The sequence below is a fragment of the Monodelphis domestica genome, chromosome 6 (assembly GCF_027887165.1).
Source record: "Monodelphis domestica isolate mMonDom1 chromosome 6, mMonDom1.pri, whole genome shotgun sequence".
Lineage (NCBI taxonomy): Eukaryota > Metazoa > Chordata > Mammalia > Didelphimorphia > Didelphidae > Monodelphis > Monodelphis domestica.
This window is the reverse complement of record NC_077232.1, coordinates 22,756,730-22,781,240: the sequence shown is the minus strand read 5'-3', so window position 1 is coordinate 22,781,240 and position 24,511 is coordinate 22,756,730. Positions and strand designations below refer to the sequence as shown.

Below are 24,511 nucleotides of genomic sequence, written 5' to 3'. Positions count from 1 at the left end.
AAGATGTGAAAAGCCTCATATATAAATAAGATTGATTAGAGTTGTTAAGGAAGACAGCAAAATGAACAGTCAGGAGAAGAGCATTCTATATACAAGGGAAAAGAAAAAAAATAAGACAGAAATGGGACATGGAATGATATTTTTCAGAAATAGCATGTACTCTGGTTTAGTTAGGTCATACACTAGATTGAGGGGTGTAATGTAGAAGAAGGAAGGTTATATACAAAAGGACATGATTAAGAAGACACAAACATGCCAAACAGAAAGTTTTATATTGGAATTTAAAAGTGACAGGGAGACAGAATAACTCATTAAGCAAAAGGACAAGAGATACATGAAATAGCCAGGCATATGCTGTTAGAAATGTTGCCATGGTATCTGACTTTCCTTTATTATTAAAAATATTCATTAAAATAATTCTGAATTATTTCCCCATTTGTTGCCTCTGTCCCACCCAGGAAGAAAGCAAGTAATGTGATGTAAACTATAAATAATTTTCTGTAAAACACTTTCATTTTCACAATGTTACTAAAAATAGAAACAAAGAAAATATGACAATAAAAAGAAAAATTATAAACAATTTTTGGAGAGCCACCAACAGAGAGCTATTGTCATACTTCTTTTAATCCTCTCTAGGAATGATGGAGCCAAGATGGTGACTTAGTAGCAACAAAAGATGAAACCACTCTGAGAATCCTTCCAAAAAAATCTTTAAAAATTGACTCTAAATGATAGGAGTCATAAAGCAACAGCAAGACAGAGTGAGGAGGCTCTCATGCTGAACAGAACTTGGAAAGTAGACAGAGAGGATCAATTTTCATGGGACCAAGGGCAACCAGATACAAAACTGAACACAGAGGAGTGTTAGCCAACCATACTCACTTACTGTGCCAGGTTATAAGTCTGGCCCTAGGCCATATTCAGAATTTTTGGACCTTGCCTATACAAACAGCAGAGCATCCCACATCCCACACTCAACCCCTTGAAATTCTACAGTTTGGAACCAACCCAAAGTGAGATCTGGAAATCAATAGTGATTTTTTTACAAGACTGCACTATAATGAAGTCTTTAGGCACAGGGCAAAAAAGCTAAGAGTGCTGAGTCCTGTAAGCCATCAACAGAGGGAACAGAATCAGCAGCTTTCAGAACTCCCAGTCCATAGGCAAAAAAAAAAAGACTGGGAAAATAAACAAATACGAAAAGAAACATCTAAATATTGAAAATTTCTATGTGAATAAAGAGTAAGGCTCAGAGGCAATAGGGGATGATGAGGTCCAAGGAACAGCATCTAAAACTTAAAAGAAAAATTGGAATTGGTCTCAGGCTCTGGAAGAACTCAAAAAAGAATTAAACAATCAATAAGACATTTGGAAGAAAAAGGGGAAAAATGAAAGCAATGAAAAAAGAAAATAACAGCTTAATAAAGAAAATTATTCAACTAGAAAAAGTGGCATGAAAATGCAATTAAGACAGGATTTTCTTAAATCTCTTCTAGTATTTGTCATTTTCTTTTCTTGTGTTAGCCAACCTGATAGATATGGTATCTCAGATGTAAAGTTAAATTTTAGTCTCTAGTAATAAAATATTATATTTTATGAGTTTTATTAAGGATTATTAGAATTCAAGGAATAAAGAAAATATGAAACCACATGCCCATGGCTGATTAGCCAATTTAGAATAGCCGCTCTTAGCTTACTTACTACATCATTACAATGGGAGAACAGAGCATAGAAGAGCAAGGTAGTCATTACTGCCAGTTTAAATACTAATTGCGATCTCGCCCAGGTGGAGACTCAGGTGAGATTATAGGGAATTATGGGAAATACCAAGGATTTCTGGGGATTGAAGTCTAGGTTTCAAATCTCCATTTTACACAGACGTTTTAAAAAATATATTTTTATAATCAAAAGTGATATAAAACATTTTTCTTTCACTATGCCTTGATCACAGTAGTTATATATTTCATAATTGACATTTGTTTTCCTTATAATCCTGGCAACATTGGTTTTATCATGTAAATTTTTAAAAACGTTATATAATGAAAATTTTGGCAGTTTAGGTAGGGCAGTGGGAAAATGCTGGGCTAAAAATCAGGAATATTCATCTTCAAATTTGGCTTCAAACAGTGGTATTGTCCTAAGCAGATCACTTAACCCTATTTGCCTCAGTTTCATCATGTGTAAAATGAGCTTCCAAAGGAAATGGCAAACTAGTATCTTTGTCAAGAAAACACTAAATGAGGTTAAAAAGAGTCAGGACTGAAATGATTGAATGATCATAACAATCAATTAATCCAGTTTACTTCTTATGACCCTCTATATCTTAGGTTTGCCTATAAACTGCTCATTTATATATACATCAGATCAGTAAAATCTCCCATGCTCCCCTAATTTATTTCTGATAGTACCCTTTATGCTTCAATTTTGGTTACATCTTTACTTTATCTTAGTGTGGTATGAGACGTTGGGTCTATACCTATAGTTTACCAAACTGCTCTCCAGGTTTTTCAAGCAATTTTTGTCATATAGTGAGTTCTAGGTCCAAAATCTTGAATCTTTGGGTTTATCAAATGCTGAATTATAATGTTCATTTACTAATGCATATTGTTTACCTAATGAATTGCATTGAACCATAAATGTTTCATAAGTAGTGTCAGACTGTTTTGATTATTTTGCATTTCATGATAGTTAGAGATGCAATATTGCTAACCTACCTTTATTCACATTTTTTCAATGATCCCCTTGATATCCTTAGCATTTTGTTATTCCAGAAGAATTGTTTTTATGCTTTTTCTAATGCCATAATTTTATTGGTAGTAGGGCACTGAGAAAGTAAATCAATTTAGATGTAACTTTCATTTTTATTATATGGCTTGGCCTATTAAATAATAAAGCAATTGATTCTCCAGTTTTAAAAACTTTTTGTTTGTGAGAAATGTGTTCTGAAATTGTTTTCATATAATCACTGGGTTTATTATGACAGACAGACTTCCAAGTATTTTACCATTTTTGTAGACATTTTAAATGTTATTTAAATTTTATCTCTTCCTATTGGGTTTTACTGTTCATGTACAAAAAGACTGATATTATCTGCAATTTTACCTTACGTCCTGAAACTTTGGTGTTTTTTTTAAACTATATTTTCAGTTTATACTGTAGAGTTTTCTAATTATACCATGATGTCCTCTACAAAGATTGATAGTTATGTTTTGTAACATTGAAAATCTGTTACCCTAAAAAAGAACTACATTTCCTGGGAGTCCACTGACTGCCTGGCATTATGTACTTCCTGTAGAAAAGGGATATTAGGGAGTTACATAATAAGTCCTGGTCTCTTTGGCATGATGACATCAAGCTTGATAGTGGTGCTAAGCTAAGCATGGTGATTTTAAAATGGCTAATCAGCCATGGGCACATGGTCTTTATTTTGTATCCTCTTTATTCCTTGATTTCAAATAATCATTAATTAATCTCCTCAAATATTGTATTTTAGGATTTGATATTAATTTTAATTTCTATAGTTTCCTGACTGATTTTTCTTAGTCTTTCAATTTCTCTTTCCTTGTCTCATTTCTATAGAACACATTATATTTTTAAAAATATTTTTAAATCCTCACCTTTCATCTTAGAACAGAAGAGTGGTAATGAGAAGGCAATGGGGGTTAAGTGAATTGCCCAGGATCATACAGCTAGGAAATTTCAATCTAGGACTTCCCATCTCTATGCCTGGCTCTCAACCCACTGTGTAACCAAACTCCTCTCCTATACCTCACATTTTTAGAACGACATTAAATATGATAATTATAGTTAACCTTGCTTTTTCCTGATCTTATTGGGGAGATTACCAGTACATCTCAGTTTGAAATAATGGTTGGTATTTGAATTATATACATATAATATCATTTTAAGAGACATTTTATTTACTCCTATGTTCTCAGTTATTTTAATAGGAATGGGTGTGGTTTTGACCAAGAAAATTTAAGCGTATATTGACTTAATCATATGGGTTTTCTTGTTCTTATGATCAAGTCAGTTATATTTATAATTTTCCTGACTTAAAACCAGCTCTTAAATTCCAGTATAAATTACATCTGTCTCACTATATGATATTCTGATCTATTTTTTTCAGTTAAATATATTAGTTTGTTACATTGAAATCCCTCCCTACCTTAGAGAAAACATGATTTGACTCAGGATATAGAGAAACAGACAGAGAGAGAGAGAGAGAGAGAGAGAGAGAGAGAAGTAGAAATAGCTATGTAAATATATAAAACTATTAATATAAATAATTATATATCCATCTACTAATGTATATATACAAATATATGTATAAATATACACATATGCACATGTATACATATGCCAATATATTATTTAATTTTACATATAGGTATAGGTGTAATTTACATGTTTATTTGCATATATGTAAAACAAAAGAATATATGGTTATATGTATGCAAGGGGGTGTTAATTTGCAAAACTTTTCAATGCATGTTCCTAATGACCCATTCTTCTCTGAAGGTGGACATTCATAATTATTCTAATTTCTCTTTTCATGATTTAATGTCTTACCATTTAAAAAAAATAACCTGATCATCATTTCTTACTACTATGTCAAGGAAGTTCATCACCTCCCCCTCCTGAGTAGCTTCATCTGCCCATCAAACATTCCTGACATAGCACAGTTGCATCAGGTTTGTGTCCATGTATGATCTGTACATCAATAAAAGTCAAGGCTTGAGAGGGGGAAAACTGAAAATAGAAGGAAGAAGGAAGAAGTCAGGAAAAGGAACAGGACAGGCAGGTGAAGGAAAGGAGGAAGAGACATGCAGACGAGTGACTACGTAGTCAGGTTGCTTTAGGAATGATTGTCTACCCTTTCCAATAAACTTTATAAAATATATATCTAGGGAGAAATATTATTTCAATTCTTACAGAATGGAAACCAGATGGGACTTTAAGATGTTTAATTTTATTCTGTGAAGTTTTGAGTGAGTTCTTCGTTAAGCTTAAGAATAGAAACTCAGTTGCTCATGACTTCATATGCGAAATTAACCCTGTCAGAGAGAGGGAACAGGCTGCTGTTTTTCCCAGATCCAATCACATGGGATTGTTGAGGAAAGTTCCTTCCCAGGTGGTGTACCTTCTCCCCACTTTATTTTCTTTTGTCTTGAATAGGGGTGAAGGGGCCTTTTTGCCCATATGGAATCCAATGGTTTTTAGGACCCAACAGGAACTCCCACTCTTTTACTTTCCATAGCAGGCAAGGTCCTAAAGAGCCAGTTCCCAAACCCCTTCTTTCCCCTCCCTTTCCTCTAACCGCAGGAGTTCCTATCCCTCCCCCTCTTGACATATGCCAGGAGCTGATAATACCTCAGCCCCAGGAGTTCCTGTTCACTCCCCCACCCCAGGAAATTCTGTGCACTCCCTCTACCACAAAAGTATATAAACAGCGTGCAAACCTTAGACTCAGGGCCCATTCATTTTTAGAATGCTGAACCCAAACTGCAGTTTGTTTAATAAACTCCCTCCTGTGTGTTAAATTGTTGGTCTTTGTTTCATCCTTGGGATCAATAACTGGGCACTTCAGTCCTAGTGTTCCTTCCTTCAGTCTAGTGCAGTGCAGGGGGGGACCCCTTGAATAGATCCTGAGGCTCCTTCCAGACTGTGGATTAGAGTTAGGGACTCCCTGGGGCAGTAGAGAAGGGGAGGGAGGCTTTTTGCCCAAAGCAGAAATTCTTTTCAAGGTCATATAAGATATTTTCTAGTCATCTTTCAAAATAAGTTTGTCTCTCAAGGTAAGCTTTTATTTCAACTTTTAGGTCAAGGATTGGTTGAGTGGTAGGAGGGGTAATTGGTTGGATTCCACAGGAACTGTGTTGGACATGATAGGGAATGCATTGTATAGACCGAGGTCAAGATGACTCTCTTATTTGAATTTCTAGATTATACAGGCTATTTGTCAGAGTTTTCATAAAGGAGGATAGGTAAAATGCAACATATCCGGTTACAATGAGTATACACAAAAGCAGTGTTAAATATATCCATTGCGAAATGTTCTATAGGATCATAAGACATTTTAGAAAGACAAGAAATAGCATTTTCTCAATTTGGATTTCGTTGCTTAGTATCATGCTTGGTTATCTATTCATTTTTAAAGTTTAGAACTTATCATTCTTTGCAGGAAGATCAACAGCTGAGGAATTAGCTAATAGCTGGCTGAGGTATAGTTTAGAGATAGGAAATGGTGAAGGAGATGATCAGCAAATTGAGGGTGCTCACCAAAACTTCTCAGTTGCCAAAAAATGTAAGGAATTAAATTAACAGTTTGAATAAAATATAGAAGAATTCTAAAATAATCTTGTGATTGCTGATTTAAAGTATTATAGCTCAAAGTCAAAATGACTTTTAATAGATCTTATTTTTAAAAAAAGAAGGAAAGAAAGAAAGTAGAGACATACAAAAAAGGGTAGAACAGATGTCTAGCCTATCACATTAAATATTACTCTGGCATTTGGCTCCACTCAGCAGGACTTATTAACCCTTGACTGAAGGATCAGGTGTTCTACCAATGCAGCATCCTCCAAGAGGGGAAGACCTCTCCAGAACTAAGGTCACCATATCCATGTCATTCATCTCAATCACAAATATTTCTGTTCTGGCAACATGGTAAATGATCACAGAATGTTGATTAAGTGATTTGTTAATGTGTGAAACATTCAATTATCTGTAGATCATGTATGTTGTAAAATGATTGTGTGCCAAAAAAAGCATGTACTCACTGAAGCTATAAAATAAATACAACCCTCATACAATGGCAGAACAACTGCATAATGCCTAAGCACATGTCTGACCACTCAGTTGTCTCTCACCTCTTCATTATTCACCTGATCGCTCCACTTAGTCAGAAGGACCCCTAACTTTGAGAAACCACAGGCTCAGCTCTCAAAAAAATGATAAGCAGTTACCCACCATTGAGTGGAGACTCCACAAAAACCATCTATTTCAAGATTTTACAACTATAGTTGTTACATGTTTTCATTATTTTAAGCCAAAGTTTATCTTTTCCTAGTTTGCATCAATTTTCCTAGTCCTTGCCTCAAATTTCCAGAGGTTTTCTTTATGGAAAATATAATTGAAATATTTTAACTTTCTTATTTTATTTTATTCCTCAATATAAATAAAAATGACAATTTTTGACACACCAGACTAAAAATTATGACTTGCACATGAGGTGAAGATGAGCCTAGGCCTTAGGTTTCATACATTCCTCATCTTCATCTTGCAAAATTCAGACCCAGAGATTTTAAATGATTGAGCCAAGACTTCACATATAACAAAAACTCAATCCAATTCTTTTTACCTAAAATCCAGTGATCTTTTTCCTAACACATATTTCATTCTCACTTTCAGTACTGGCTTTAATCTTAGATGCACTAATAAAAACCATTAAGTGATTAATATTTCGGGTGTAGGGAAAAGATTCTCTTTGAAATTAATTAATTTGAGTTAAGACATGAAATAGCAGAACAGAATCAGAATATCAGAGCTAGATGTGACCATAAAAATTGGAATATCAGGCATCTATGAGATAGATTTGAATCCTAGAATTTAAATTATGAAGAACCGAGTTTAACTTATTAGCTGCATGTAACTCTGGACAGTTAGCTTAAGCATTGGGTTGCTCAGTTTTCTTTTCTGTGAATGAATATATTAATAGCACCTACATCTCTATGTTTCTATGTATTTTTTAGACCTTACAAAATTTAGAAGTTCAATTTGTATTCAAATTCCTTTTCCCTCATTCTCTTCTTGAATTTTTGATCCATGGTTTCCATTCTCCCTTTTAAACTGCTGTCTTCTGTTTCTCATGATCTCTCACTTATCAGTTATAGGATGTCACCAATGTTCATCTTTCTGAACTTTTCTAACATATTTTTACCCTTGTAAGTTTCTCTTTTGTCATTAATATTCTCTTCTTACACTAGATTTTTTTTGACACAATATTCTCCTGGCTTTCCTTCTACCTGTTTTATTGTTCCTTCTCTCTCTCCTTTACTAAATCTTTCAACATATCTTTAATATTTAACTTGTTAAATGCATCAGTTCCATGGTTCTATTATCATTATTATGTAGGTAATATTTAGAACTGTGTGTGAACGCCTGGACATGCTCATAACAGAGTCATCCATTTCCTTTCCTTCTCAAGTTTGCTGTTCTGTATTCATCGCAAACATATCATACATAGTCTGATACATAGCTAATTATCTTTCATCTTGGATCCCCCTTTTGCTAACTTCCTTATCACTGTAAAGGGTAGTCTCACAACATAAATGTCTTTCCAAACTCTTAACTCTCTCATATTCTGATGATCTAATCCTTCATAAAATCCTATAATTTCTACCTCTGTAATATTTCTTGTATATGTTCCCTTTTCTTTAACACTGTAATCATCTTGGTTTATTTTTATCCAGTACTTTATGTCTGAGTAATTATATTAGGTGTTGGGTTGGGGGGGCAGTGATGCTGCCTTAGTGTATCCCCTCAAATCTATCTTCCACTTAGCTTTCAAATTATTCTTACTAAAACAGAGGCCAAAACATTTATACTTTTTATTCATTAAACTCAATTGACTGCATATTAGCAGCACTATAAACTAGTCCTGCTCTGTTTTGCCTTTAAATATATAGATATCCATACAATTATGATAGGAGACTTCAATTTTCCTTTATAAGTTTGAGCTAAGTCTAATGAAAATGGAAAAAAAAGAATAAATTAAAAATAAACAAATTTCTGGACAAATTAGAGTTAAAAGACATAGCAACTTCTAAAAACAGAATAATAAATATTGTTTTATGTATCATAGAAAACTAAAACTAAAATCTGATTATATTCAAAGGTACAGTGATGGTATAGAATATATCAAAATGCAGAAATACTAAAGGTATGATTTATAATTCTTAAAGCAGACAATAAGAAATTAGTTCATATGTGAGAAACAAAAGTTTAGCACCCAAATGAAAAATAATATTGTCAAATTAAATAATTAATGGGTCAAACGGCATGGTTGAATCATAGGATTTGTTAATGATCATTTTAAAAATGTTTATAATGAAACAGTATGGCAAAATTTCTGGTATTGGGCTAATGCAGTCCAAATGGAAAAAAATATATTCCTATAAACATACAGTAAGAAAATAGGAAAAAAAGCAATGGTTTACTAGAATTAATATTCATTTAAAAATAGAAAATAAACAAAATAAAACTAACAATAAACTGAAAAAAGAAAATAACAAACATTAAAGGGTGACTGGATAAATCACAAAAATTAAAAATGAACTAAAAATTAATTCTGTGAAAAAATAATGAAATTGATACTAAGTCAATCACATTAGCAAGAAGAGGGCAAAAAAAAACCCCACTAAATAATATAGCAGTTCACTAACAATTTTGCTTTCCATAGACCATTGATGAATTTTCCTGAAATTTAAGTGTACCATTTCTAGTAGACTACTCATGGAATTCTGAATAATATTTTCCTCAGGGTTTCTAATTTATTCTTTATACTTCCAAATTTAGGAGCTTTTTGATCACTACCATTGCAGAGATGCTGATAGGATGAGGGAGAAATATCTCAATCAGTAATCCTCTAAAGTTCATGAGGTCTTCTTCTTTGACAAAGAAGTCACAACCAATGCCAGTGCTCTTCTCTTCCTGAAATTATTCTTTTTCAAAGTATTGGCTGAATGTTTTTCACCTATCTCTCTCCCTCTCAAATATCTAATTACCAGCTTCCAGGTAAATGTGGCAGCAGTCTAGATGCAAGACATCCTCTCCTCAGCACCCACCAATATAGACTACCTCAAAAAAACAAACAAACAAAAAAAAAAAAACAAATTCATGAGAACAAAGAAATTCTACAGTAGGGGGCAACATTGAAGGTACTTGGGATTTTGGCATTTCCACACTATAAGGGGGTAAAAAAACTCCCACCAAAATGCAAGCTGATTTATCCTCTCCCACCCTACCTATAGAGCCAGAGTCAGAGCCAGCACATGCCAGAATCAGTGAGTGAATGTGGGGCACCTCTACAGTGAGCAAGGAGCACCTCTTGGTCCTTAGGAGCTGACTAAGATCACCAAAGACCTACCCCTGAGAGAACCTAAATCTGAAACCCTGGTGGGATGGGAAGTGCAGTCCATGGGCACTCTTCAGAAGGTGGCGCAGAGAAGGAAAGCAAACAGCGGAAGCTACAGAGAATCGAAAGCTTGCCTCAGGCAAAATTCTTGCTCCTTAATGCCATACATAGAGAGCCTGCAGATCTCACTCAGATTTCTGACTAAAAAGGGAAGGAAAAACCTCCACAGTGATGGCAAACTGTGTCCAGGAACAAAAAAACCTTCCTCCATTAAAAAAAAAAAAGAAGAAGGATTTATCCTAGAAAATTTTTATGGAGGAAAACCTCAGCCTACAGAGGAAATGGAGGAGAAAAATCAAATAAATGCACCAAAAACTTCCAAAAAAATGGAAATTTTCTACAAGCTCTTGAAGAATTTAAATTGGAGTTAATAAAAAAGATGGATGCCTTCTGGCAAGAAAAGTTTGAAATATTTCAGAGAAAATAACAGTTTAAAGAACAAGGAACAGTTGGAAGCCATGAAAAGCAGGATAGACCAATCTGAAAAGGAAAAACCAGTCTTTTAAAGACCAGAATTAGGCAATTGCAAGCCATTGATCTCGCAAAACAACAAGAATTAATAAAGCAAAGTCAAAAGACTGACAAAATAGAAGAAAACATAAAATATCTCACTGAGATGACAGATCAGGAAAACAGAGGAAGGAGAGACAATTTGAGAATCTTTGGTGTACCTGAAAAGACAGAGATAAACAGAAATCTTGACATCATACTACAAGAAATCATCCAAGGAAACTTCGCTGATATTCCTGAACAAGAGGGAAAATAGACATTGAAAGAGTTCATAGAACACCCTCTACACTAAATCCTCAAAAGACGACTCCCAGGAATGTAATTGCCAAATTCCAGAGCTTTCAAGCTTAGGAGAAAATCCTACAAGAAGCCAAAAAGAGACAATTCAGATACCAAGGAGCACCAATCAGGATCACACAAGACCTGGCAGCTTCCACACTAAAAGTCCACAAGGCTGGGAACATGATATTCAGAAAGGCACAACAATTGGTTCTTCAACCAGGATCACCTATCTATCAAAACTGACTATATACTTACAGGGGACATTATGGGCATTCAACAAAATAGAAGATTTCCAAGTATTTATAAAAAAAAAAGAACAGAACTAAGTGGAAATTTTGATATCCAAATACAAAGGACAAGAGAAACTTGAACCGTTATATAAGAAAGAGAGGGAAAAAGGGAAAATGTTTTTTTATTCAAACTTTCTTCTTTAAGGACTACAATTAGATCAAATTATATATATATATATATATATATATTAATATATAGGGAAATGTTATTTGTAACTCTCAAAAATTATATTTACTATTATAGTATTTAGAAGAATCATTCACAGGAAGAGATTGGGGTAATAAGTGCTATGAGATGATATGGAGAAAAAGAAAATGGGAGGGGGGGAATTGAAGATGGTACCAAGAGATACTTGAAGAAATAAAATAAATAGGATAATCTTCATCAATTATCTAATTAGCAAATAGTTTGTTCATTTTATGAGTCCCATGAGTAGGCCTAAAACAAATCAAATGTGTCTTCCTTGTCCATACAATTGAAATGCAAAGGTAATATAATTTAAATGGATATAGGATAATCAATATAGCATTACCTTTATGAAAGACATCCATGCAAAATTATAGAGTTGCAATCTATAAATTTCAAAAAGAGTATTATATTATTTCCTATATATCTTTTTTCTGGACCCTGGACATTCTCCATATAGAATGGAGAGTCAATAATCCATTGTAATCATGTGGAGAAAACATGGGACTGCTTAGAGGCCCTCATTCCCTATCCTGGGAAGATTTTTTGATTCTGCTACTTAATTCTACTTTATAGGACTTATAATTCCTCATGGATTGATTGATAGAGTTTGAATCTCTGGGCATGGATTAATTGCCATAAATCACATCAACATGCTCACAGTTCTCTGACCTTAAATGAAATGCTTGTCACTTCTGACCTTCATTATTATAATATCTTTCTAATTGATTTTCCTCCTTCAAGTCCTTGTACAATGCAATATATCTTCCACAAAACTGGAAAACTAAATTTTTACCCGGAGACACGATTCTGATCATTTCATTCATTTACTTTAAAAAATTCAGTGATTCCTCTAGAATAAAGTATGGTCTTTCCCCATCCCTTTTACAATCTTTTGTAAGCTTGCTCTTACCTACGTGACTAGCTTCACACATTTCTCCCTTTCTCTGAAATTATGTTCAAGACTGTCTAGCCTTTTTGCTTTTCCTCATATAGAGCATAGCTGACTTATATCAGATCCTTTGCCCTGATTATTCTGTAGATACCTATATATGGATTTGTAATTTCCCTCATCAAAATATTAGGTTCTTGAGAAGAAAGTCTTCTTATTCTTTCTTTTGGTGTCTTTAATGCCTAGGACATAGTTTGCTTGATTTGAATGTATTTATACCTTTCTCTATCTCCTCTCTCTCTCCTCCTTATATCTGCTTACATAACTCCCTTTTCCTCCTTCATTTATTTCTTCCTTTATCTTTTGATCTTTGCTTCTTCCAGGCTTCTATTTCTTCCTTCTTTCCTTCCTATTCATTCCTTTCTCCTAGTTTCCTCTTCTTTCTTCCTCTGTCTCCTTTCCATGAAGTATAAATATCAAACCATAGTTCTTATGTGCTAGAAAACTCTTGTCCTTTTTTCTAAGATCACAAATAGTTTTGGAATGTTGTCATCCTCTCTTCTTATGACCAGCCTATATGCTCCTCTCATGAATTTCCTTGATAGATTTATTCAATTTATTGTTTAAAATTCATCATTCTCTACAGTGCAGTGCATTAACATGAAGTCAGGATTTCTCCATGGCTCTCAATTGTATGCCATTTAATATTAATATATAGCATACATATATATCTTATATCTCTAATATAATATTTTATTAGATATACTACTGATTTTTTGTCTTCCTGACATTGAATCACATTCATGGGTTATTGGTATTTGATAAAAAGAAAAAAGAGAAGAAAAGAAAAACTAATGGGATTTTATTTCCATGAAGAATATAATTATAAATTTTGCCTTTTGAAATTACTCAAGTAACAGAACAAATGTTCCAAGTTTAAAAAATCATACCTAGGCATTTAGATAGGTAGAGATTGAGTATTTGAAAATTTTAAAAAATAGCCTGCTAAAAAGTAAAAATATTCGGCAATACAAATGATTATTGTGTCTATTTATTGCCAATCAATTGGAAGGTATTTTTTTTACCTTTATTCCATTAAAATTTATATTATTTTGTAAAAATTTTAATTAATTGATTACTTTAGAGCTTTCTTCAGGGATTACAAAAATCATGTTCTATCCCTCCCCTCCCCCACCATATAAAGAAGTGGCTTCACCACTTCCAGATACAGATCATATGCCATTACTGCTAGGAAAAATCCCTCTTAGCAGGAAGGGCTAGAAAATTGGGGTTAAGTGACTTGCCAAGGGTCACACAGCTGGGAATTGTCTGAGGCCAGATTTGAACCTAGGACCTTCCATCTCTAGGCCTGATTCTCAATCCACTGATCCACCGAGTTGCCCCCGGGACCTCATTATCTTAAAATATTTTGGGCAAATTCAAATATGAAAGCATTCATTTAAGATCAAATCATTTAAAGGGAATTTAAAGAATGCTTTTTACTCTGTTAGTCTAGGCAATTTATATTTTTAAGTATTCATCCATATCACCTATATTGCCATATTTGTTGCCATATAATTGGGCATAATATTTTTTAATGATTGCCTTAATTTCCTCTTCATTAGAGGTGAAGTCTCATTTTTCATCTTGGATACTATCAATTTGTTTTTCATCTTTCCTTTTTTTAATTAGACCAACCAGTATTTTGTATATTTTATCTATTTTTTTGAAGTACCAGCTTCTAGTCTTATTTATTAAATCAATAAATTTATTTAAATTTATTAAATCAATAATTCTTTGACATTCAATTGTATTAATTTCTCCTTTGATTTTTAGGATCTCTAATTTAGTGTTAATCTGAGGATTTTTAATTTGTTCACTTTTTAGGTTTTTTTTTTAATTTGCATGCCCAATTCATTGACCTCTGTCCTCCCTAATTTGTTAATATATGGACTCAAGGATATAAATTCCCCCCTGAGTATTGCTTTGGCTGCATCTCATTGGTTTTGAAAGGAGGTCTCATCATTGTCATTTTCTTCAATGATTATTATTTGTTTCTATGATTTGATCTTTAATTGCTTTTGGAGAATCATATTATTTAATTTCCAATTAATTTTGGATTTACCACTCCCCGTACCCTTACTAATTTTTCTTTTCATTGCATTGTGATCTGAGAAGGTTGAATTTATTATTTCTGCTCTTTTGCACTTGTTTGCAATGTTTTTATGCCCTAATACATGGTCAATTTTTGTGAATGTACCATGTGCTGCTGAAAAGAAGGTATATTCTTTTTGTCCCTATTTATTTTTCTCAACATATCTACTAACTCTAACTTTTCTAAGATTTCATTCACTTCTCTTACCTCTTTCTTATTTATTTTTTTTTGGTTTTATTTATTTAGTTTGGATAGAGGAAGGTTCAGGTTTCAACTTGTATAGTTTTTCTATCTATTTCATCATTATATCTTATATCTCTATATCTTAGGGGGAAAATGTCATTCATCAGATAAATCCGCCCTTTTTAGGAAAATGATTAAGCAAAATATTGAATAGGACTAAAATGACCAGATATGACAACTTCTAAATTAAACATGTGTATTTGTGCCTCCCTACCGCAAAGGGAGCCTTACTTTTCTCTTGTGGAAAGAAAGAAATTCAACTAATAACTCTTCAAAGAGTATGAAGTTGTACCTTCATTTCTACTCCCTGAAGACTCCAAAAGATTCTTTAATGACCCAGTCTGAGAATCAGAATTAAGTGGCCTGAGATGCAAAGCTAGGAGCCAGGGATAATATCCCCAAATAATAATGAACCAAATTATAAAAATCCTTTATCTGAGGTGAAAACACATGAAGTTACTAACTGGATACTGGCTGGAATAAATAAAGTGAGTATTACTCAATAATCATATTATAGGTATTTTGAGCAAGATTCAAAATGTTCATATATCTTCTCTAAGGGTACCCATCTAATATTAATTTTATGCTGCTCTCATAAAAAAATCTTGTCTGCCAATTAAAGTCTAATGGACATTTGAGAGTTACCTTTAATTTGATTCAAATTGGAAAAAATGAGTACTTATTGTTCATGTTTTTTTCCTAATAATAAGACTCACAGACTGAATCAATGCTATCATTGTCTCAAATTCCTACTTTACTTTTGAATTCATTCTTTGACCACTGGCTAATGGTATGGTCCTATGACTCTATGATATTATCCCCTTAATCAATCAAAAAAAAAAACTTTTTACCTTCCATCCTAGAATCAATTCTTTATATAGTTTCCAAAGCAAAAGAGCAGTAAAGGCTGGAAAATGGGGATGAAGTGACATGTTCATGGAAAGTCACATAGAAAGGAAATATCTGATGTCAGATTTGCTCAGGATGACCCATCTCTAGGCCTGGCTCTCAAGGCACTTAATCAGCTACCTGTCCCTCACTGTTTAATAAAATTAAATTAAGTGAACATTAATGAGGACCTAATTGTGGGATACATTAACTCATATTCTTTATTCCCCTACCTCAGTGTCCCTTCTTACTGATATTAGTCTTTGGGAATCTTACCCTGAACTTCATATTCCATTTCATGATTTCAAATATTTACATAAACCATTTCCAAGACCTAGTATGCATTGGTTATACAATTCTGCCATTTTGAAACATTTTCTATGCTCACATCATATTTCAATTTGCCACTTCATACATCCTTTCTGATGTTTCAGATGTCTGTACTTTTCTTCCTGAATTCTACCTTGTATTGATTTATTTTATACATTCTGTATTTCCCTGGTAGAATTTATGTTCCTTGAAGCCATGTACTCCAGAATTTCCTTATTTTCACAGCACTTAGTATACAACCATGATAATAATCAGGATTTAATAAATGTTTATAAAATTGAAATTATTTGAATTTTGATGGAATACTCTAAATAAATTATGCTGAATTAAACTAAAAGGCAAAAAAAAGATTCATCACATGCTGTCATTCAAGAAAATGATTCTCAAAAATTGAAGGATTTAAGATTTTATCATTGTGGCTTCATTCTCTATTGATAAGTCTTATTTAGCATTCAGTTTCCTTTTCATATAACATTCAGTCAAACAAAAATAACCAGAAATAAAAGAAAAAAAATAAAAATCCATCATAGTTATATCTTTATTTAGTTGTCAGAACAGCTATATATTTTGAAATAAAACATTATTCTTTCTGAAAGTAACTAAAGTTTTGAAGATGCCAAGTAAAATATATACAAAAATTAAAAAAAAAATCACACAGGACTGATTTTACCTCAGTAGTGTAGTTAAACTTAATTGTCATTGTGTTTCTTCATATGTCAATGTCATTTATCTATCTCTCCAGTTTTCTGTCTTTCTCTGTCTGGCTGTTCCACTCTGTCTCACTCTCAAACTGTCTGTCTTTGACTCTCTTTCTTCTCTTCTCTTCCTTCTTCTACTCGTCCTTCAATTCTTCTCTCTACCTTCATCCTTTCTTCTCTCTCTTGCTATCTTCCTGCCTCACTCTTGTCTCTCAATCTCTCTTTTTCTTTCTGAATCTGTCACTTTCTGTCTATATCATTCACAATCTGTATTCCTCTTTCTGTCTCTTGTCTCTAACTTTGTATAGATATAACAGTTAAGTCAGACTCACTTTTTTTCTTTCCTCAATGGACTTACCATATTTGTATTTAATTGTAACATATCACATTAAGGTACAGGCACAGATGATATTTTTGGAGAGATGACAGGACCTTGAAACAAAAGCTGCCCCCAAACTCTAGAAGCAAAATAGAAGTACTTAAGATCCATAGACATCATCTTCCTCCCAGCGTCAGGATGGGAGAATCTTCGATATGCTCTTTTGTTCCCTTTTCTTAAGTTTGATTTGATAGAAATAAAACTATTTTGTCTTCTCAGTGGAAGGTAAGTTCTTGGAATATATTAGTTCAGCCTTCAAACTTTATAAATGAGCATATTGATCATTTACAGAAGGGACAGTAAATTATTTGATTTTACACACGAGATCAGATATAGAGATTGGGTTAAAAATACACATCTTCTTACTTTAAGACTGATTCTTTTTCTTCTCCATTCTCCTTTTCTACCTTAGCTATGATGAGTAAAATGATTCTGCCCAGAAGACTAGACTCTAAACTACAGTTTATTTGATTTGGGCATGCATTAACTGAGGTACAATTTGTACATTTTGGATTTAATGAGATTTCTAAAAAAGAATCTATAATGTCATCACTGGCCACTCTTCTAATGTAGACCATAGACTTTTTATTCATTAAAATAAGAGTTATATAAGTTTTTGTGAAAAAGATCACACAATAATCAGCGTATTATTTTAGCTTATTCAATACAATGGAAAACTAAAAAGAAGATAATTTCAAATAAGACATGCATTTCTTTGATGCTTATTTATTCAGTCATTCTTTGTGATCTCACTTGGGTTTCCTTGGCAAAGAAACTGGGGTTGTCTGTCATTTCCTTTTCCAGGTCATTTTGAAGATGAGGAAAGTGAAGAAAAGAGAGTTAAGTGACTTTCTCATTGTCACATACCTAGTAAGTGTCTGAGTTCAGATTTGAACTAAAGTCTTAACTTCAGGCCTAGCACTCTTTACTATTCCACCTAACTGCACCATTCTATACCTAGACTGGTCTGATTTCTGAAGATAAATAGAGCTTTGGGGAAAGTTGTCATTATTGTTTTGATATATCTAAATTAGTGCAAACTATATTTTTCTATTTATCTATAGAAAATTTATGAGTGATTTTTAACAAAATAATCATTTTAAATTTTATTTTTCCTAATTCATTTCAAATATGAACCATATTTTTTGCAATTTCAGCATCAGAATAGATAAAGAGTTCTCAAGTTTACATATCTCTCTCTCTCTCTATCTATCTCTCTATATAATTTGAATAATTTTATCCTGAGAAGTTCATGGGCATCATTAAGCTACCAAAGCAATTCATCTCTTGGTTTCTCTGTGTCTATCTGTCTATCTCTCTCACACACCCACACATACACACTCACAAAAGGTTAAAATATCACGCTTAAGAAAGAAATATGCCTGACAGAGATATGAGTGGAAGTAGACATGGTTAATTCATTTTATTCTGCTTATATCTAAAACTAGAGCCAAATGAAACCAACTGAAAATAAAATAGATAGTTTTGGCCGTTATAGTTCATATTATCCTTGTGGATTTCTTTCATGCCCCAAACATGCTATTAACTAAGGTTCTTTTCAAAATTTCTTAGCACACTGACATATAGACAGTAGATAATAAGTATTTACTGACTGTGATGAAGTACCATTTCTAATAAAGAAGTCTGCATGAAAATTTTTCATTGTTCAGGAGAAAGATTATTATTTTGAGAGTTCAGGGAAGAGTTATTTCAAGCTTCTTTGTTAAGAGTCAAATTTCCAAGAACTGTGATGAAATTTGTGACTTTATGATTGAAACTTCATTTACACATTTCAAGATGATGGTGATATTTTATTTAAAATATTCTACTAAATGCATATCCATGAAGATACAGAGGTGAAGAACTATGTCCAATAAAAATTGTATGATTTGGGCTATCTATCAACATTAGATTATTTTCTATGATGGGGAATTTACTGTAAGAAGATAACATATATGAATTAATCCAAGAATTTTACGCCAATCTGACATTCACAGACATCAGTGCTGGTGTTGGAATATGACATTGCTTAAAATAAAATAATAGTCACTAAAACTACGTGTTGCTGTACATAGAACAATGCATTATTGCAGATGGGAAACATGGAAGGATTAAAATTAAATTAAATAGCTCTCAATTTGTTGAAGATTTTCATTCTTAGCTCAATGACCACCTTTATAAATAAGGATTAGATTCATTTCATCCATCATTCGCTGAGGCCAAAATGTATCATTTTACTTAGACTAACTTGTTCTCTAGTTTTGCTCAGAATTTTTCTCATATACCATGCCATAATATATAGTGATATTCCATGTCAATAATTTTTATACACTACCATTGCATTCATTGTATTTTTAGCCTTTACCCTGTTTCTATTATTTCTATTTCAAATGATCTAGTAATAAACTATCTCAAAACTTAAAGTTATTCACAAACTCAAAATGTAATTATAAATATTTATCTTGGGCTGACTTTTGGGAAAAAAAGTGATTTCTGGCCAAGAGATTGATTATTTTATTTACTTTTAATGAGAATAATAAAAATTGCTTTCTTGAATGATTCAAATGTATACTTTTCCCTCTTAAATATTACTCTGTCAATGTTCTCAGAGTTATTTCAATGTTTGCATTTTTATGTGAAATTTTAATTTATTTTTTGGTTTTACAGTTATTTTTATTATGAATAATTTGGTTCTATTTATTAAATCGTTATTAGCATTCTGAATTTCGTTTGAGAATTACTTGGTGATATCTTTTGATCAATTTTCTGGCAGGGGGAAAGACCAGTAGTATTTTGTAGTGGTGACAATTCCTAATGTCACTTGGATATAACAATAAAAACAACAATGTTTGGTGAAATTTTCTAATTGAATGATTTATTATTCCAGGTTCTTTAATCTTTCTTTTCTGCAAAAAAAATTAAAAATATTGTATTTTAGATCAAAAGAACATATTTTCATTTCTTTTGTCATTACTCTGATTAGAATTGAATATGACCCATAAAATATCTAATTTCATTGTCCCTTCAAACTTGTAAAATAGTGCTATTGTAACCCCCATTCTACTGATGAGGAAACTGAGGCTGAAGAGAGGTAAAAATAGTTTTCCCTGTTGCATATATTTTAAGTGACTGAGGACAGATTTGAACTGAAATATTACTGATTTTTAGCCCAATGCCCTATCTATTTTGTTGACTAGTTTTCTTCAGATGGGAATAAATATTTAAAACAGTTAATATCTTTGTAATATCAACTTTAAAATATCATTTGGAATTGAAAAATAGACTACATAAAAATTTTAAATTAACCACATAAAGTCCTATGAAATGTTAATTAATTATTTACAATTTATTATTATATTATCTTTTAGTGCCCATTAATTTGATACACTCCATTCAGCTGATTATTGACCTTTCTATAAGAAAAAAAAACTTTATATAAGAAAAAAATAATAATTGTATCTCATCAAAAAATAAAAATTTAATATAATCTATTAAAGCACAATTCAATTTTGCAATCTGCAGGAATATTTTTAAATAAATACAACCACATCACCGATCAATAAAAAGCCAAATTATAGGTATACTCCATTAAATTTCTTGTGTATTACATTTTATTTTGGATAAAGATTTTGAAAGAACTAATTAAATGAAAAAAAAATAATGTTTTTCTAAGTCTACCTTAGGTAAATCTACATTTATTCTGTCAAGAAGTTCATGACAAATGAATTTCAAATGAATGGCCAAGGCATTGTAAGAAATCTCTGGATCATCATTCTGAGCTGAAAACTGACTATGCATGGATAAATAGTGGTCTCATCTCAACCAGTCTGTGATGAAAAGTCCTCTTGTGTATGTTCATAGTTGTTTTTATAGGTTTTTGAGAGCCAATACATTTCATTGATTAATAAAACCCACATACATAAAGTATGTTACCTAAGAGTTCATAAATTCCAGCATAAGGTCCAAAGATTTTATTGATCTTATTACTGATACTATCAGACAAAAACTTTTGTCTTTCTTAGTCTTTGAATCTGAGTACTCTGGTATTGGCATAAATTCTTTGAAAATCAAATACTATTTCTACTTTTATACCTGACAAGAATTGCTTCTGTTACCTATTCAGAATCAGGGTTTAGTCAAACTCTTTACTTCCCATTCCAACAAGATTGATAACAAGAGCTCTTTAACTCTTCTCCTAACCTATGACTGCTTATAAACAGTTCATTAATAACTGGGACTAACCTTTCTAACATCCTAGTTATAGATACAACCTAAAATTTTATAGGAGATGACTTGATTTTCCAAAAAAAAAGATGTAAAAGTAATAAGTACAATTTCATCTTTTCATTAAACAGATTCATCTGTTGAAATGAAGTGGTTAATATTGACAACTTAGAGACATGTCCTTCCCACCAAAATCCCAAGTATTATCATTAAGGGTATCTAAATGAGTGATGAATGAAGAAACTTAGGCACATAGTAGAAACTCTACAACTCATTATCTCAGGGTATAAAAAGTAATTTTCTGCTAAATACTTACCAAGAAATAATCTGATAGAATTTCCCCACATACACAGATGCTATCATCCAGGTATCAAAGGATCTGAGTAATAATTAATTTCAATACAAATCTCAGTAATACTTTCAAAATGTCATTAAGAAATTATTTAAAAAATTCTACTAATATCTGCAATTATCACAGATTGAAATATTGTAAATAATTGCCAAATTAGAACATCTGTTACAAAAGATTACAAATCAATATTTATCCCAGATGCGATTTTGAGAAACACTTATTATCTTCCAGCTTTTTAGATGAAAAGTTTTATAAACAAAGCAAGGAGAGCAAATTTATGTGGGAACAAGATCAAGAAAATATATTTACTATTATCTTGTTTTCTATAGAAGGTATTTTGCAAATGTTTTAATGAGCATAAAGAGAATGCATTTATTTTAATAGCTTTATACAACTATAGTTAGCAAATTATCCTAAGAATATTCTAGTATTTGATATAACATTAAATAAAATGGTATCACATATTGACTTTTTATCTAAAGTCAAGCCCATGAATGTTACCTGCACTACCACCTATAATAGGTTAATTTCTGTCTGAAACTAATTATAAAATATGAAAATCATAACAATTATAATAATCAGTTACAAATTGTTATTGCTCTTTTATAGGACAATCTGCCCTAAAATCTCCTGTTGTCAAAATCATATCCCAGAAAAAAGCAGCACTACTTATTACTGAATGACATTTAGTTAGGTACAAAGAGGATCAATAACACTGAAATCTTGGATATGGCAGTATGGAATCACACTGGATTTGTGAAAGAATTCCTTCTTGTGGGACTGACTGAAATCCCAGAGTTGCAGATCCCTCTTTTTTTGCTCTTCTTTGTCATTTATATGGTTACCCTTGTAGGGAATTGGGGTATGATCATAATTATCTGGATGAATATTCAACTTCATACCCCTATGTACTTCTTCCTCAGCAACCTCTCCTTATGTGACATTTGTTACTCTACTGTCTTTGCTCCCAAGATGTTAGTCAATTTTCTAGTAGAGAACAAAGCAAGTTCGTTTGTTGGTTGTGTTTTACAAAGTTTCTTTTTTGCTGTGTATGTTACTACTGAGGGTATCCTGTTATCTATGATGGCATATGACCGTTATGTAGCCATTGCCAATCCATTGCTTTATACAGTCATTATGACTCAAAGAGTCTGCATTTTAATGGTTCTTGGTTCCTACTTAGGAGGTTTAATTAACTCATTGACCCACACAATTGGTTTGCTCAGGTTGAATTTTTGTGGCCCCAATGTTGTAAATCATTACTTCTGTGACATCCCACCACTCCTGAAGCTCTCTTGCTCTGATGCACACACCAATGAGATGTTACTTTTAGTTTTCTCTGGAGTGATTGCAATGTTTACCTTCATGATCATCATGGTGTCCTACATCCATATCATCATTGCTATCCTGAGAATCAGATCAGCTGAAGGAAGACGCAAAGCATTCTCTACTTGTGCATCCCACTTGACAGCTGTGACTTTGTTCTATGGGTCTGTGACCTTTAGTTACATACAACCAAGTTCTCAGTATTCCATGGAGCAAGAGAAAGTTTCTGCTGTGTTTTATACACTCATAATCCCTATGCTAAACCCTCTCATTTATAGCCTAAGAAACAAGGAGGTGAAGGATGCAGCAAAGAGATCAATCATTTGGAAACATTCTCATAATTGATTTAGTTCTGAAATTTACTTAGACAAAGTAAGAACAATGTTGTGAAAAAGTAAAGAAAGATCTTTCTATTAGGTTTAGGTCAGCGATATTATCAGATTGAATGTTAAACTGATATACTGTTATGAATCTCCATGGAAACATTTGGGAAATAGAAGTTAATTAAGCATTTGCTGTGTTCCAGTCACTATGCTAAGCACTTCACAAATATTGCCTTACTTGATCCTCACAAGAATATTGTGAAATAGGTGTTGTTACACTAAATTAAGGAAGCTGAAGCAAATAAAAGTTAAAAAAAAACATTATCAGGAAAACATTTAGATGTCTAAGGATGAAATTCTGTTGCACAAATTTAGTAAATCATTACTTCTGTGACCATGTTTTGATGGGTACACTATTGAGATATGTAAAGATTAAATTTAGGGGAGACTGAGGCAGGTAGAAATTAGTATCTCTCTGCAACGAGTATTATATTTTTATGAGGTTTATTAAAGATTAAGGATTAAAGAAAATACAGGTTAAGAAAACATGTGCCTAGGCCAGAGAAGTCTAGACAAGATAATCTCACATCATGGAAGAGCCGCTTCTCCTCCAAAACGGAAGTCCCAAAAGACCCCTCAGTAGGCGGAGAACTCCTTTAAATAATCATTTGTGTTCTTGCCCAGGCGAGAATTCAGTGTGATTACAAAGCACTCTGGGGATGTGGAGAAAAGGATTCTGGGGATTGGAGTCCTGAATTCGAGTCTGTTTTTTCAGATATTACTTTTCATCTTTTCCAGCATGATTGAATATTTAATTTCTTAATAATAATGATAATAATGCCCTCTATCCATATTGTCATTGCAGTCCTGATAATAACTTAAGATTTCCTGACTCCAGGCCCAGAACTGTAATGACTGTACCATTAAATTATACAAAATTTTAAGCCTATCATCATTGTATTATATTGATTTAGAATCTTGAACCCTTAGAGACTACATTTCCCATAATCCCCTTATCCTTTTTCTGTCATGTGTCATTGGTTAATTTGGTATTCTGTTACATTTTTGGAGGACACTACATGTTTGATCCCAGAAGTTTTCTCTAGCTTATAGCAGCATTGAGCAAGGTACAGCAAGGCTTTTTCTCTGATTTTACTTTCCCTTTGCTCTAAGTTGATTTTAGTAAATAGTATTAAAATAATACTTGGAGTATTCAATATTAATTTTAATCTTT

At 32.5% G+C, this 24,511-nt stretch overlaps 1 protein-coding gene across 1 annotated transcript; it reads left to right on the top strand.

Annotated features, from left to right (window-relative positions):
• The first annotated feature begins 22,357 nt into the window (after window positions 1-22,357).
• On the top strand, window positions 22,358-23,299 carry LOC100022942 (olfactory receptor 1052-like). The gene has a single exon (XM_001374595.3). The coding sequence runs from the start codon at window positions 22,358-22,360 to the stop codon at window positions 23,297-23,299; it is 942 nt and encodes a 313-aa protein (XP_001374632.2).
• The last annotated feature ends 1,212 nt before the right edge of the window (window positions 23,300-24,511 follow it).